Here is a 15,336-nt window from a genome sequence, read left to right on the forward strand (position 1 = left end):
AGTACCAGGATGTTAGTGTGTTAGTACAGGTTAGAATAAGTGTCAGGATGTTAGTGTGTTAGTACAGGTTAGAATAAGTACCAGGATGTTAGTGTGTTAGTACAGGTTAGAATAAGTGTCAGGATGTTAGTGTGTTAGTACAGGTTAGAATACGTGTCAGGATGTTAGTGTGTTAGTACAGGTTAGAATAAGTACCAGGATGTTAGTGTGTTAGTACAGGTTAGAATAAGTGTCAGGATGTTAGTGTGTTAGTACAGGTTAGAATAAGTACCAGGATGTTAGTGTGTTAGTACAGGTTAGAATAAGTACCAGGATGTTAGTGTGTTAGTACAGGTTAGAATAAGTACCAGGATGTTAGTGTGTTAGTACAGGTTAGAATAAGTACCAGGATGTTAGTGTGTTAGTACAGGTTAGAATAAGTACCAGGATGTTAGTGTGTTAGTACAGGTTAGAATAAGTACCAGGATGTTAGTGTGTTAGTACAGGTTAGAATAAGTACCAGGATGTTAGTGTGTTAGTACAGGTTAGAATAAGTGTCAGGATGTTAGTGTGTTAGTACAGGTTAGAATAAGTGTCAGGATGTTAGTGTGTTAGTACAGGTTAGAATCCAATCACAGAGTTAGATTCAGGTAAGATATGTATGGTAGCATGTGGTTATTTACATGTAGCAGCGTTGTAAATTATGAATAGATATCACAGAAATATAAAAAACACATTTGCACAGTATGAAATGAAACTATTGAACGATGGAGTCGACTGCAAGCTGCCATGTTGCAGCTGTTTGTCAGACGGCTGAAGGCCTGACCCTGGCAGCTCTTCGTCTGTTGTTAGATTGACAGAACGTTTGATAGTCAGCATTTCCAATATGGCCACCGCCATGGAAGGGCTTCCCAAACAGTCCTTCAGACACCCATTGGTGACGTCACTCTTACTTTGTTGAGTCCATGCGTGCACTTAATTGCTAGGCCATCTGTGCTCAGACTGGTCTATTGTTTGACGTCTGTTGTTAGTTGATTTCTAAAGGATAAGAAATGATAAGAAGATCTTATTTTTTAACTGGGAGCTTTGCTCACTACATTTTACCAGAAGCTTGCTCATCACTGAATATCAAAGGATTACTTGTATCAGGAAAGAATCTGAGAGCCTTTTTCACACAAAGATTCTTATAAAACAAAGCAGCCAAAATGAGTTTCCCCTGGAGGTCGGTCGGGTTCGGCCTGAGAGGTCGTGTAAAGAGCTCAGACATTTGGGGGGGACGTTGGAGTCGAGCCGCTACTGGAGCAAAAGGAGTCCGTTGAGGTGGGTCGGGCACCTTTCCTTTTGAGGTTTTCCTGGCACCCAGGTAAGACCTGGAGTTCACAGGAGGGATTATGTATCTAGCCTTGGAAGGCCTTGGAATCCCTCAAGGGGACCTGGAAAACGTTGCTGTGGAGAGGGAAGTCTGGCTGCCACCACGACCCGACGTGTGAAAAGCAGAAGAAGATGGATGGACAGTCAAACTCACCCAAAAGCTTATAGCAGCTACAACAAACAGTACCTACGTAACATTAAACTACTGAACACACCATCCATCCCCTTTGTTGGGTGATGAGATCTGTCTTAAAAGCTGGACGTTTCTTGGTCTTATTCCTGTAAAGTCAGAACTTCAAATGCTTGTTGTTGTTTTTTTAACTCCATTTGTATAAAACGTTCTTAAGTGTGATGTAAGGCTGCTTTCCTCTTTCATGCTCTGCCTAAGGTTTCTTGATTCAGCTGCATACATTCCAGCATGACGCAATAAATGCTTTAAAGGCGCGACTGTCCGACAGTGTGTGTGTGTCCTTGTCCACATGCATGATTCATTGTGTCAGGACTACAAAGGCCTGTCAAAGATTCGGCGCTCTTGGAGAGGGGTCAGGGAGAAGCAGAGAAGGCTGTGTGAGAGGAAGGACTGCAGTCATGTATTAGAGGGCAAGGAGTACAAGGCATCTGAAAATGCAGTAAAATGAGACCAGTATTAAATATTTATACGGTGAATGTACTTTCCTTTTATTATCTACTAAAACTAGTGGATCAAGTGTCTCGCAGCATTCATGGTTAATGAATCCAAAGAGGAGCAACAACACTCTTTTTGTGCAGGGCAGCTTCAACTCTCAGTCCCATCAGTTCATGTTGTTAGAAGGTAATGTGACTGTAAGACGAAAGCCTTTAACTCTTCTAACGTCCTGAGGCTTCAACACAAATATTTAGATTTAAAAATCCTCTTTTAATTACCTGGAGGGGAAATTCCAACTTAAATAAAAAACGACAGTACGATGACATCTGGCCTGTGATCTGCACCGGTACGTACGATGAAGTCTGCTCTTTGGGGGTCTCCCAGACCATTACCATTGTCTTAGTCAAAGGTCCAGTTTCTAGCAGTGGAGTAGCAAAGAGAACTCCCATGATTCCCCACCTGCCTTAATGTCACCTTTTGTTATTATAGTACTTGATTGAGAGTGTACATATTGCATCTTTAAGGATTCTTTCAACCTGTTGTGAACAGTGAAATCTCAGCAAGATCTCTTATTATTATGGCTGAAGTTAAAACTGGCGTTGTCCATCGGAGTCGTCGTGTCGTTGATCCCAGCTAGCGGGTTGTTAAATCATCACGTATCAACATATTTCCTGGAAGAAGGTGAAACTATTACGAACGTCTGACCCCTGACATGAGGACTTTGTGCATGCCGGTGAAAATGCATCAAATGTAACGTATCCCGAGTTAAGCAAGCTTCTTTAAAGACCTGAAAACTAACTTGGTAAATCTCACAGGAACCTGCTGTAGTCTGCACACAGCATCTGATGAATATCATTAAGTAAATAGAAGCAAATCCAACGTTATTATCATGTTAGATGAGTCTGCTCTCATTAAGTCTGCGATTTGATTTCCAGAGCTGGGATGATTACTGTGCACTTTTGTTTCCTGCTCCCTCAGGTCCCAGAGAGCAGCTTTAGTTTGATTTGGGTTTTTTTTTTTGTCGAGTCGGCACTGTTGGCTGGAAAACAGCGCTCCATAGCTTCTACGAGGGGTTACGTGATGTTTCAGAACCTGCTGACCCAAACCCACTCCTCTGCTTTACACAGAGAAGAGACTCGAGCAGAACAATTAACTTGTCTTGTTTTCAGACGAGATGCTGAACTTTCAGCGGACGGCTGGTGTAACTGTCTGACAGGGCCTGCGGGGGAATTCTCCAAATCCAAAGTTGACTTCAGGGTCGTGTTCGGAATTTCAATGTGTTTTCTGCATAAAACAGAGACTGAGCAGAAGGCTTTGTTTGGACCTTGTGCCCTGAATGCTTATTAAAAAAGCTTCATAGCTTGATGGCTAAGACCTCGAAGACTCAGTTCTTCTGCTTTCTTCTACTGTGGAGGTCTGTTTGGAATTAGGATTGAACTAAAACTTGTGCCGAAGCACACCTCTCCAAAGTGTGCCAGGTGGAGCGATCACACTAGTCAACGATCTGGACTTTAGGGGTAAAGCTCGATTAGGCACCGAACCCAACCCTCAGTGCCTGTAGCATTGGCTTTGCCTCTGCTGTGAATAAATACATGAATACATTTCCGATGGTTCTGTAAGAGCAGAATAACTCGAGGATTCTCTACCATCTGACGTTGGAGCGGATTATTCTTGTAATAGCGTGCATGCCTCTTCAAAACTGAATGCTGTTCTTGAACTGTTTGGACAATAAGCACAAATAATAATAAAGCCAACACTCGACCGTTTCAGACTGACTGTGGAGAAACTTTTTTCTACCGTTGAATTAAGCTCGGCCTTCTTCACAGATCGCACTCTGTTCACAGCTGTCAGGATGCGAGCTGCTTATTAAAGCAGCGTATCCACATGTTTAGAACATATGAACATGTGGATATGACATCGAGCCACGTCCCATTTGTTAACGTTTGATCTCTACCCGACATCGTTTGGCTTCACTTGAAGCCAGGTGATTTATTGTCCATCATTTATACAGACTCATATCAACACACGTCTTTCTATTCACAATTTACGTGAAGGTGACTTTAAAGACACTTTGACGAGATTATGTGATATCGACAAAATATATCGTCGTCTCAACTTACAGACGAAGAGATCTGAGAAGAAAATCGACTCAACTGTGAGTTATTTTAAGCGATTACATGACTCAAATCAGTGTAAAGAGTTACTCGCACAGTAATAGAGAGATTTGCACATGAGACATGTTGATCTAACTAAAGGCTGAGGGTGTTTTTTTTTGTTTTTTTTGCTGGCTCTTTTTCTCCCCTTCACGCCACATCACTCACTGCTGCTTTACACACAGCTGGAGGTCTTTCAGCACATAATAACAGAGTCTGTGTGATTCGAGGACAATCAGAACAAAAAGTGAAAAGCTATAGCCAAGAACTGAATACCGGAGAAGATTGTAGATTGCAAATTTTCAGGCACTTTTATGTGATGAAGTGATTACCCAATTGTTGTTGTTTTTTGTATATACAGGGAACTTCTTCTAACAAGAGGACAGCACTAAAACTTGAAGGCGACGTTTAAGACGTGTTCGTTGGTGTGACTGAAGGACTGATTCAGTCTGACTTTTATGACACATTTTGCGACGCTACGGATGGATTATGTTCGACTTCTTGCTATTTTAGTTTGACAGCCATTCATCATGTGTACTCACTGTGTTTTCCAAGATCTGTGCATGGCTTAAACGTATTCAGCTGTGGAGGTTCTGGAAAAGCCTGCGTTGGCTCCCGGCCTCTCTTGGAGTGTAGGTGGTTATCTGGCTCGCCGTGTATTCACAGCCACTGCTCTCGCCTTATCAGCAGTCTGAAGCTTGCATGCTCAATCGCCTGATTTGTCAAGGGTGACTCCAAAAGATTCTGATAGGCACTCCGCAAATCACCCAGTTGATCTAAAATATCGACCAGCCACAAAAAGTCATTACACACAATAATGGCGGGCAGGACCTTGAAGATGTGACTTAATTAGGTTTCAAATGGCCTCAAAAATGCCTTCAAATCAGCTCCCCTAGAGAGTAATGTGCTCCTGGATTTTTCTCCGTGATTACAGGTGTAGAAAGTGAGGCACACTGCTGCCGACATCACTGCTGCTGCTCCTAACTGTTGGTGATAGCATGCGAGGCCGTACAAAATCACACTGCAGCTGCTGTTTAGCATGCCCGCCTGCTCCAGCCTTCCTCCTCCCCACAGGAGATAATGACTGAGGCAGACAGAAGGCATATAGGGCTGCTGGAGCTGCAGAGAAAGTGAAGCAAATGACGTGTTTTTCTAATGAAATTTGGGAAATAATTGAATGTAAATGTGTCTGCGAGCTAAGATAGAGCTGCATACATTGGCAGTTTTTAAATGAGTTATGCCTCTTTGTATTTTGTCGCTGAGAATTTGAACGTCCGGGAAATAAATGATTCTTCATCAACCTCCAACCATCGCAATCAGCAAAACAGTTTATCTTTTGTAATACGTACATATCACACGTTTAGATGGAGTTATACAGATTTGTTTTCTTACTCACGATGCCTGTCTCCTCACAGAAAACAAAGATCTCCACGTATGATAAGATGTGGGAGTTCATGAGCAGTCGGAGGCACTCAGTGATGGTGAAGAACATTGACGAGGGCATTCACCGTGTGCTCACCTCCGACTACGCATTCCTCATGGAGTCCACCACCATCGAGTTTGCCACTCAGCGCAACTGTAACCTCACCCAGATCGGAGGCCTTATTGACTCCAAAGCCTACGGGGTTGGCACCCCAATGGGTAAGTACACTACTGAATGTTTTAAGTGTCAAAAAGCTAAACTATACTTTAAGTGATTGCATCGTGGAACCAAAAGTTTGGATGAAATTCCAAGTGTTTTTAAGCATGGCTAGTTTCATATCACTCCTCTGAGGCCAGTTTCTTTCACGATCTTAAAATGTCAAAGCTCAAAAAACACTTAAATGATTACAAAACACATGCATAGAAAACAATATGAGTTTGCTGGGTACACTGAACAAGATCCAACGCTATAAGTCCAGTTAGAAGATAAGGGTCAGAGAGTAGTGACAAGATCCAGGAGGTTTTTTTTTCTTTGGCTGTGAGTGGATTAGGTGAAGATTTCCATGTATGACCTGAATGGGAGTGCTTTACAGAAGCTTCCACATCGAGGTTAAGATCCATAAGCAGCGGCCCTGCTTGTCCCCAGGCTAGGCAGGAAACTGCTTGGGGGGACCGAGACCAGTAGGGGGCCCCTGAGGGCTCACAAACTTCCTTTACCCTGCTAAGTGTTGCATGCATTATTGCAGTGAAAACCAAAGTTTGTCAATAAAAGTAAACAAAGAAAAATGAAGATAAATGATCTGTCTGTTGACGAGAGAAAAAGGAAGCTTTGGGACTCTGACGGACATAATGGTGATAAACGCTGGTTGGAGGGCCCACCAATTGATTTTTGCCTATGGCCTCAGCAGATATCAGAATCACTACTGACCATTAGCTCTGGATAAAGTCTGATGATGTCAAGGTTAAGAGTGGGCAAACAGACAGGGTTGGAGCTGTGCTGTTGTTGAGATAAGGCTGTGCATCATCTGCATAGAAGGGCAGCATAAATCCATCTGCTTCTGCTCCCATTACTAAGATATGATTATCCTTCTCTTATTCTCCAAATATCACCTGTAGTAGCAGCAGATGAAACAGTGAAACATTTATATAATCAGTTCTTGGCATACAGGATACTGCATGGCATGAAAATGTCCATAAAAATGTAAAATTCTACAGTTGAAAGTTAAATGTGTGCGACTGTGTTGCCTTGTGTTTATGCTGCAATGCATCCCTGGGGATAATCCAGGAGAAGGAAATACTTAGCAGGGAAAATCCTGGGGCTATCTCCAGCAGGCAGAGTGTAACACTGTCACATAAATGGAGGGATGAATAAGGAGGGTGGTACATTACACGTTGTGTGTGTGGAGGTGCAACGTTTGATTACAGGGCTCAGCAGCAGAGTGTCATAATCCGGTTACAAACACACTGAGAAGAATAACTCTGGTAAAGACTCTGCAGAGTCAGAATGAGAAGAGAAACTGGTAATCATGTGCAAAAGCTTCCTCTTCATCAAATTCACTTAGAGGAGGATGGAGATTATAACATTGTTTCAACAGTTTGAAGACCAGAAGCAGATTGGTAGTAAGCTAATTGGACGAGTTTGAATGTTTCGTACAGGAGTCTGGAAAATTCTAGAGGTGGAATGTGCAACATTTTACACATAAATAGAGCAGATATATACAGTATGTATATGTATAACCTGTGTAAATGTCTCTCTGGGACATCACTGTCTACAATGAGTGAGAAGCGTAAGTCATTGTAGGGCGACGCTACAGATGGATCATGGATTAACGGGCTGTGATCATCATGTCGACATGGACGGGACGGTCTTGAGTATAAAAGCTGTTTACATCGAGGACTAGAGAAAAGAAGAAGAATATAACCTGCTCACTGTTTATTAAGATGTAACACAAGTGTCTCTAGGTAACAGTTATTCTGTGTCAATCTATCTGAATACGAGGCTACGAGTTAGCCAAAGTGTGCTAACGTTAGCATGTTAACAACAGCGCAGGCCACAGTCAGCTGCAGCCTGAGCAAAGTACAGTTTTTGTCTGGCGCTTAATGGAGCTTAATTATGATGCATTCTCATGGATAAGTCCTTTGTGTCAGTGAGAGAGGAGTTGGAGGTGTGTCGCTGTTGGAGAGTGGACACTTCAGAATAGCGGAGGCGTGGCCAAACAGCAGTTTGTTTTGGTTTCATGCTGGAGCCCGAGAGCGACATCTACTGGAGCAGAAAGTCGAACATTCTTCCTTTAACTTCTCTCCAAAAATATATTCACTATAAATGTTATGATTTAAAAAGGGAGACATTTACATTCATAACACAATAATGAAACATATCAGTGAGTAATGCCTTTCTACAAAACAGTGAAGTTAAACTCCCTCTGTGCTTGTTGTTGTCAGCTCTGTGTTCACAAAGGACGACACTTCAGCTTGTTCATGTTTGGCTCAGAGGCTCATGTGATCCCCTCCCTGTCCATTCGTTAACACTGACACCATGTGGAGAGAGAGACTCAGGTTACATTTAGGGAGAACCAATCAACTTCTCAAACTGAAGGTCGGAGGAGAGCATTTTGGCATAAAACACTTCAAAACAACAAAAACCAAATCAACGTTTGGCTATCTGCATATCTGGATGGAGATCAGGTGTAGAAATATCTGCACTCAGTTGGAGCACTGAGGGAGGAGGTGACTCTGAAAGTCACTTTTTATTACCACTTATTATTTTCTTTTTCCACACTATGTCAAACTGTGACTCTGATACAAATAATTATTTTGGTTAATGACTAATCTGACAATTATTTTTGCAAGGACGTGAACAATCATTAAGTCTTAAAAAATATCCCAAAGTCCTCTTGTTTTTTTTGGGTTTGTTTGTTTAACAGTCACAACAATCAGACATTTTAAAGCCAGAACCAGCCAAAACATTCATCCATGATTAAAATGTAAATCACAGAAATTCACTTTCTTTCTATGTATTAATTGATCGATGTATTCAGCCGCCCTTATATTTAAATTGACTAAGATATTCTTAACCACAGTTTTCGCACGCCTCCCAAATGCAGCCTGACAAATGGTGCATCATTGTAAGCTTAAATATGAAAGGTTACCAAACAGTGAGATCTGTTGACATGAAGAGGCCTCACACACAGCGGATATCTGAATTCTGCAGCTCTTTCTCTGTGGACGATAGATGATATCCAGCGTGCTCCTGACAAATCAGGGAAATGTCCTCCGGGACTGTGAGTGTTGGCAAGGTCGCTGGCTGCTGTTTGTGTATGCTCTGCTGGTCAGCCTCACAAGGTAATTTGAGTGACTGTTTTGCAGTGTGTGAAAACAGTGGAGGTAGGCTATATTTGCTCTGCGTGATTGCATTACCTGACAGATATGCTCCTTTTGAAGGTTTGCTACTCTCTCTGTGTGTGTGTGTGTGTGTGTGTGTGTGTGTGTGTGTGTGTGTCTATATGCATCACACAGTGGACCTGCATTGTTACACATTCAGAAGGAAAGACCACGTAACCAACAGGGTGCATGTTAATAAAATGAATAAACCCCATTATTTCCTTTTTTGCTTTATCATGAGCACTACTACAATTGTGTGTTTATGTTGAACGTGTGTGCATGCGTGTGTGTGTGTGTGTGTGTGTGTGTGTGTGTTGTGACTTGCATACCTATCTTACTGAGGCCCTCTGCACACTCACATACCAGAGAGCACAAAGCAAAAGGAAAACATTCAGAGGTTCAAGTATATTGGTGCTAGATTGGTGTCTAAACCCTGCGGGGGGTGAGTGTGTGTGTGTGTGTGTGTGTGTGTGTGTGTGTGGGTGTGAGTGTGTGTGTGTGTGTGTGTGGGTGTGTGTGCGGACTTTCTTGATTACCTATCTTACTGTGGACTCTGCATTCACAAACCAGGGAGCACAATGAGACACAGGGGACATTTTGAAGACAGTTAACTCTGTGCTAAAATCACGTCTTCACCCTGTTTTTTTTGTTTGTTTGTTTGTTTGTTTGTTTTTTTGACAAAAGGGAAAAATAACCTTAACATGATATGTCTGATCTGTACCTTCAGTTTTTCTAAATGGCCGGTTGTTTTCTAAATAGATTGTTGTAGTGCAATCATTGAGGGATAGTTGTGTCGGAGCTGTTTGTACCTGTTTTTTTCTATTGTGTGTGTGTGTGTGTGTGTGTGTGTGTGTGTGTGTGTGTGTGTGTGTACATGTGAGCCTATATGTCTGTACACAAACACATTAAAACCCATCCATGCATTTATTCATCCATACATGCTGGTTGGTCACAGGTTGAAAGGAAAGTGCCTGTGGCAGCGTGTGCACCACACAGATTGTCCGTGCTGTAGAAAGGAGGGGTGTTAGCATCATTTCTCCCTGGTGGCACATTCACATGCAGCCAGAACAAGGTATTTAAATTGCTAATCCTACCCTTTTAGTAGCCTTTACCATATGCAGCCTGTATTCCCATGTAGCCGGGCCATTTAGCATATATCCCATTGGCTTGAACAGAAAGTAGGTGTCGGCCTGCATTAGCACTCAGGCTCTGATGGAGCCGCGGCACTCAGCGCTCAACACCTTGACAGCTCTCTCAGCTCTGTAATGGACAGACTCCGCTCACCTCCCAGCTGTTATTTATAGCTAATGGTGTGTTTACTACCTGACTCTTCTCTGTTGATTTCCACATCAACATTTACACAGTTCAGGTGTTGTTGTGGAACAAAGATGTGAGTCTCTCAGCTTCTTCTTATTTCATCTTTTTTTCCAAATTATTCCAGAGAGCTATAAAGGTTTTTGTACAAGTTATTTGTTTTCAATGTAAAAAACGATACCACATATTAAATATAAGCAATATAAGCAGCTTGATCCTCCATCAGAGAAACCTTTCCAGGACCCATTTTTGGAACAGAAACTTTACTAAAACCTGCAGAGAGGTCTGTCCATTACACGCTGGAGTGTCCTTGACTTGGCCGGCTGTGTTTGGGAGAAGGAAGCCGTTGGTTGTGTGGGTGTGAAGAGGTCGACGAGAGGCATATCACTTTGGATTAAAGAGCTCCATTTACCACATTTTCAAACAGTAGAACCAGAGTTTAAATTTACATCTGTTACCATAAAACCATGGCCTGAAAAAGCTGCTGAGTTGAGACACGTGTTTGTGATATTATTCACAGTTTTTGGACTATTTCAGTATTTACTTTATTTCTGAAAATGCAGTTTTTCCCCCCATTGTAGTCCAGGGAGGGTATCTGGTCACTCTTAGTTATACCTGACTGAAAACATCATGGTTAAAATAAGCATTTATTGGGGCGCTGGTGGCGCGGCGGCAGCGTGCGTGTCCCATGTAGCGAGGCTGTAGTCCTCGCGCGGGCGGCCCGGGTTCTCGTCCGGCCTGTGGCTCCTTTTCCCGTATCTCTCTCCCTGATTTCCGCCTCTATCCATCTTCCTCTCTCAATCATAATAAAGGCGAAAAGGCCAAAAATAAATATTAAAAAAAAAAAAAAAAAAAAGTATTACCTTTCCATCACGATAATTTCCATTCTGTGCATCTTCCCCACAGCGACCAGAACGTGACGATCAGCCGGGGAAGCTCAAGTTCAGATTAGGCTTTGAAGGTTTAGTGCCACCAACTCCATCTTTGATATGATGTGTTCCTCACAACTTAGTCAGAAGGATTCTGTCTGTATTTGTTTAATATTGATCATGATAGTGTCTATTGAAATCATCTGGGTATTAACATGAGGTCATTGAATGCAGTCACTGTCTATACTTCCATGACAGGTTTTATTTGTGTCTCGTCTCCCCTGAAGGCTGTGCATTATCCCTCATCCTTCCTTTCCCTCTGCGTCCCTCCCTGATGACGATCAGTCTTCATTTAGCTTCATCAGCTCTCACCCTAACCCCATTAATCAAACAGGGCAGGAGGGAGGAAGTGTCAGAGAGACGCCGTCCTTCCACCCGTCTTTTCCTCTGCACTTTCAGCCTCACTTCATAAACTCCAGTCCGGAGTGCGTTTCTGTGAAATAAAAGAAGTCCAACGCAGTGACCTGAGGCCGCTTACCCACAATGCCCCACTGCTCTGCACCTACAGAGATCTCTGTTGTTTTTTATTCATATTGAAGAAATGGTTTGAAGGCTGGGTGTCCTCACTGTTTCTGTACTTTGAGAGTTCATAGATGTTCTAACTGGTGTTCAATAGTTTAAGAGACAGCTTGTGATTATTTATTTGTTTCCATCAAATAATATAAAACACATCCATGACATTCATTCATGACAGTACAACATAACCACTGCAACACACAATAAAAACACTGTGTGAGACTGTAGCTCAGTATTTATATTTCATCCTCTTCAGTTGTTCAGAAACATTTGGAGCAGCGAGATCACACGACCATCCTATACGACGTTTTGTGAAACATCTCGTGTTACTAAATCAATGAACGCTGGCAAAGAATCAGATTTTGTGAACGCCCTTTTAAGGCTCTGACACACCGAGGAGATTGTCGGCCGTCAGCCATCGTTGGACGGTCAGTGAGAGGTCGTCGTCCTAGTTTTCAGTGTGTCCAGCTCCGTCTCTACCCGTTGGCCTTTTTTTTGGCCTGTTTGACTCGGCAGGCGGTGAGAGGAATCTCTCCTCTCTGATTGGCTGTTTTGAGGGTTCCTGTAACTTGAACTCTCGACACAGATTTATGAAAGCCCCTGGAGTCTGCTGCTGTCGTCTCCATTCTTTCACCCATTACTGCAGTTTCTCCTCTTCTTTTCTTTTTCCACTAAAAGACAACGCAAGTGACATCTTCAACTTTTTCTTACACATTATTCTCCATCAGTGAGCTTCCTACACTGTCTTATGATCGTTATGATATGATCTTGTATCATAACAGCGGACCACAGCCTGCTGGCGTGGAGAGTTGTTTCCTCTCGAGCACGCTCAGAACCAACATGCTGGACGCTTGTCCACTGTGGTCTTCGCGGTGCGTTCAAGTGCAACTTTTCGGCGAGGACGTGTGGCGACGCCACAGACGGCCTTCGTCTACACGAGCTCTTTGCACAGCCGCTCTGCACTGAGTGATGTCAGATTTAGTTAGTGATGCTGCAGCGGCACATTTTGGCCTTTAGTGACTTGTTTGAAATGCAAATGAGCGTGTTTGCCGATTACTGTCACAACATTGTGTTGTTGTGTTTCTCCATTCATTAGAAAGTGACGGCTGTCAGTTTGAGAGAAAACAAATGTGTAACGAGCACCGCCTCAATCTCAGATCTGCAGAAGGGACTTAACTGGACAAAGACGGCCAATCAGGAGCGACTTTAGAATAATAAACGACACTGATTTTAGTGAATATATAATAATTACTTTTAGCAGCACTCACGTCTTTTCTTTTTGTTAGTTACTCATCTTAACACACTCACAAGTGTCAGGCATCACAGCCTATTGGATGTGTATTTTTACCGTCATTGGACACAATGCAGATCTCAGTGCTGTAGCTCTGGCTTTCATCAGGCAGATTCCATCTATGTGTCTTAACTCTGGATTCAGATGGCCCGTCACGTTTCGCTCCACTCCTCCCTGAATTGGAGGATTAAGTGGCTTTTGTTTTGGGCACACATTTAGATCCCTTTTTTTTTTTTAGCTCACAAATGAACATATTCTATTGAAGACTCGACAAGGAAAACATCACATTTTCATTTATCTACGTTGCCACCAAACGACGAAGGAGAAACTGATCCGATGTTTCGACAGCCAAGTATCGTTGGATTCTTGTCACTTACAGCCTCACACATTATAAATAACCTGATTTAATGTCTATCTCCCATGTTCTCATATCTCACCAATGAGTATGTCAAGAACTGCAAAGATGTCATTTGTGAAATTAGATTAGCAGTACCATACTACACGCAGCTTATATGTGAAATAGTTTTGCTTCAATCGTGGCGCCCCCTGAAGACAAAGCAGTACATCAGATCTCTTTTGTGTGCGTGCAAAAGTCGTATTCTCAACATCACAAAAATAAAATCTCTGAACGGACCGAGCTGTGAGTCAAATCTGGCATCGAGGGATAATGTCATCGTACGACGAGGGCACAGATCGCTCGCCAACCTACCATACTGTAGGAGCTTGAAGTCATGTGTGATCGACCGGATGAACTGAAGATCCTAAAACACTCAAACGTGCTTTCATATCCCTCGAGCACAAAGGGCGAAGAACCCAGCTGCATCATTGAGACCCGCCCCAAAAAAAACCCCCTAAAGGTCGTGACGCACCAATGAGATCATTATCCATCGGTGAGCGATTGTCGCCCAACGCTAAATGTTTCCTCCATCGCTCCCCCTCGGCCCTATCCGCCCTGTTCAGTTTTCGTCTGTGCAGATGAAGTCGTCTCTCTGATTGGCAGACTTTAGTCGAGGTTCCTGATTTAGTTTCCTGTGTTTGCTGGATGACAGTGGAGAACACTATATATGTGACTGAGTTTAAAGGCAGGTGGTGTTTGTGCAGCCTTCAGGTATGGAAGCTGAGCTCAGATGGTTCCCCGTGTGAAGCTGCTGGAGGATCCGATACCAAAGAAACTCTAGTTTCATCTCAGTGGGTCAGCAGGCAGATGTGATCGCTCACCCATTTTACGTCCGTGTGAACGTGTGCTACAACACTTGTGAGTGGCACCGTGCAGAACAGGTCTCGACTCCCTGACACGGCGCTCGTGTTCATCTCGCCTGTGATATCACAGCCGAGGTCTCTGTGAGTTGGTTGTGATTGCGCAGAGCTGGCCCAATTTCAAGGCTGCCTGTGTCTTTGTCGTGGCTTGTCGTTCCGCCGTGGAGCTAAAGGGAAAGGGGATTTACTGTAGCTGGCAGCAGGAGAACCAGAGTGTGTGTGTTCCTATTCGCCATCACCATGGTGATAGATGCTTTTGAACCACGCTGGCTGGCTGGCTCTAAAATAAAGAGTTAGATAGCAGGAGCCCTTGGGCGGAGATGAAGGACGGCAGAGATGTTAAAGAGAATGAACATGGCCTTGTGACTGCAGCCGCACAGACACGAGGCTGAGCGCTGCAGCTCACAGCTCGGAGGCCAGCGATGGCTGATCATTGTCACCGCTGGGCTCTTTTGGGTCCACTACATAATACCGCTGCTAAACCGACTGTGCATACTAACTACTAATCCCAGAGATGCCCCTCCATCGGAGCAAGCCAACTGTTAATGTTTTCTCATCTAAACATGTTTTCCTGCTCGTGCTCCGGGGAGAGTTCATTCTAAGTGTTTGCGATAATAGGCGTTATTAGTTTTTTTAAATAATTCAAGCGGCATTAGCATCCTGATTGTTGTGTATACACTGTAGCGGTTGAGGGAGTGGGAGTATGGCAGGATTCTGCTGTGTTTTTTCTCTTTCAGCGTTCAGGTTTAATCAGGAAGCTCAACGTGCCAGCGGAGCAGCGGAAGCTGTTTGAGTGCTTTACCTGAGTGAAGAAGAGCGGGGAGAGGGAGGTGCAGGGGCTTCTGGGGAAACAGACGGAGGAGGGGATGTGTTTCGTGTGCTCTTCAGACTTCTCACATGGTTAGGATGTTCTTCAAGTCTTGCTTTGGGGACCTTGAACCCTGGAGTCAAGGGAAGAGCTCACGGTGAAAACATTAGCACACACTAAGCGTGGCAGCGGGTTTTAATTAGGAGGTATCACAGGTGGAGGGAGGGCAATAATGAGCCCTGTTGTTGTCTGTTAGCTTTATTAGTTGAGTGTTTTTGGAGCTGCGGGGG

At 43.5% G+C, this 15,336-nt stretch overlaps 1 protein-coding gene across 4 annotated transcripts in view; it reads left to right on the plus strand.

Annotated features, from left to right (window-relative positions):
* The window catches only part of LOC306823715 (glutamate receptor ionotropic, kainate 2), a 231,826-nt gene that overhangs the window by 195,382 nt on the left and 21,108 nt on the right, over positions 1-15,336 (plus strand). For all 4 annotated transcript variants that reach the window (XM_079343484.1, XM_079343481.1, XM_079343483.1 and 1 more), the window contains one exon: positions 5,544-5,769. In XM_079343484.1, the coding sequence (XP_079199610.1) occupies positions 5,544-5,769 (226 nt within the window). The remainder of the gene's footprint in view (positions 1-5,543; positions 5,770-15,336) is intronic.

This window comes from Symphodus melops (assembly GCF_947650265.1).
Source record: "Symphodus melops genome assembly, chromosome: 5".
In the NCBI taxonomy this organism is placed as follows: Eukaryota; Metazoa; Chordata; class Actinopteri; order Labriformes; family Labridae; genus Symphodus; species Symphodus melops.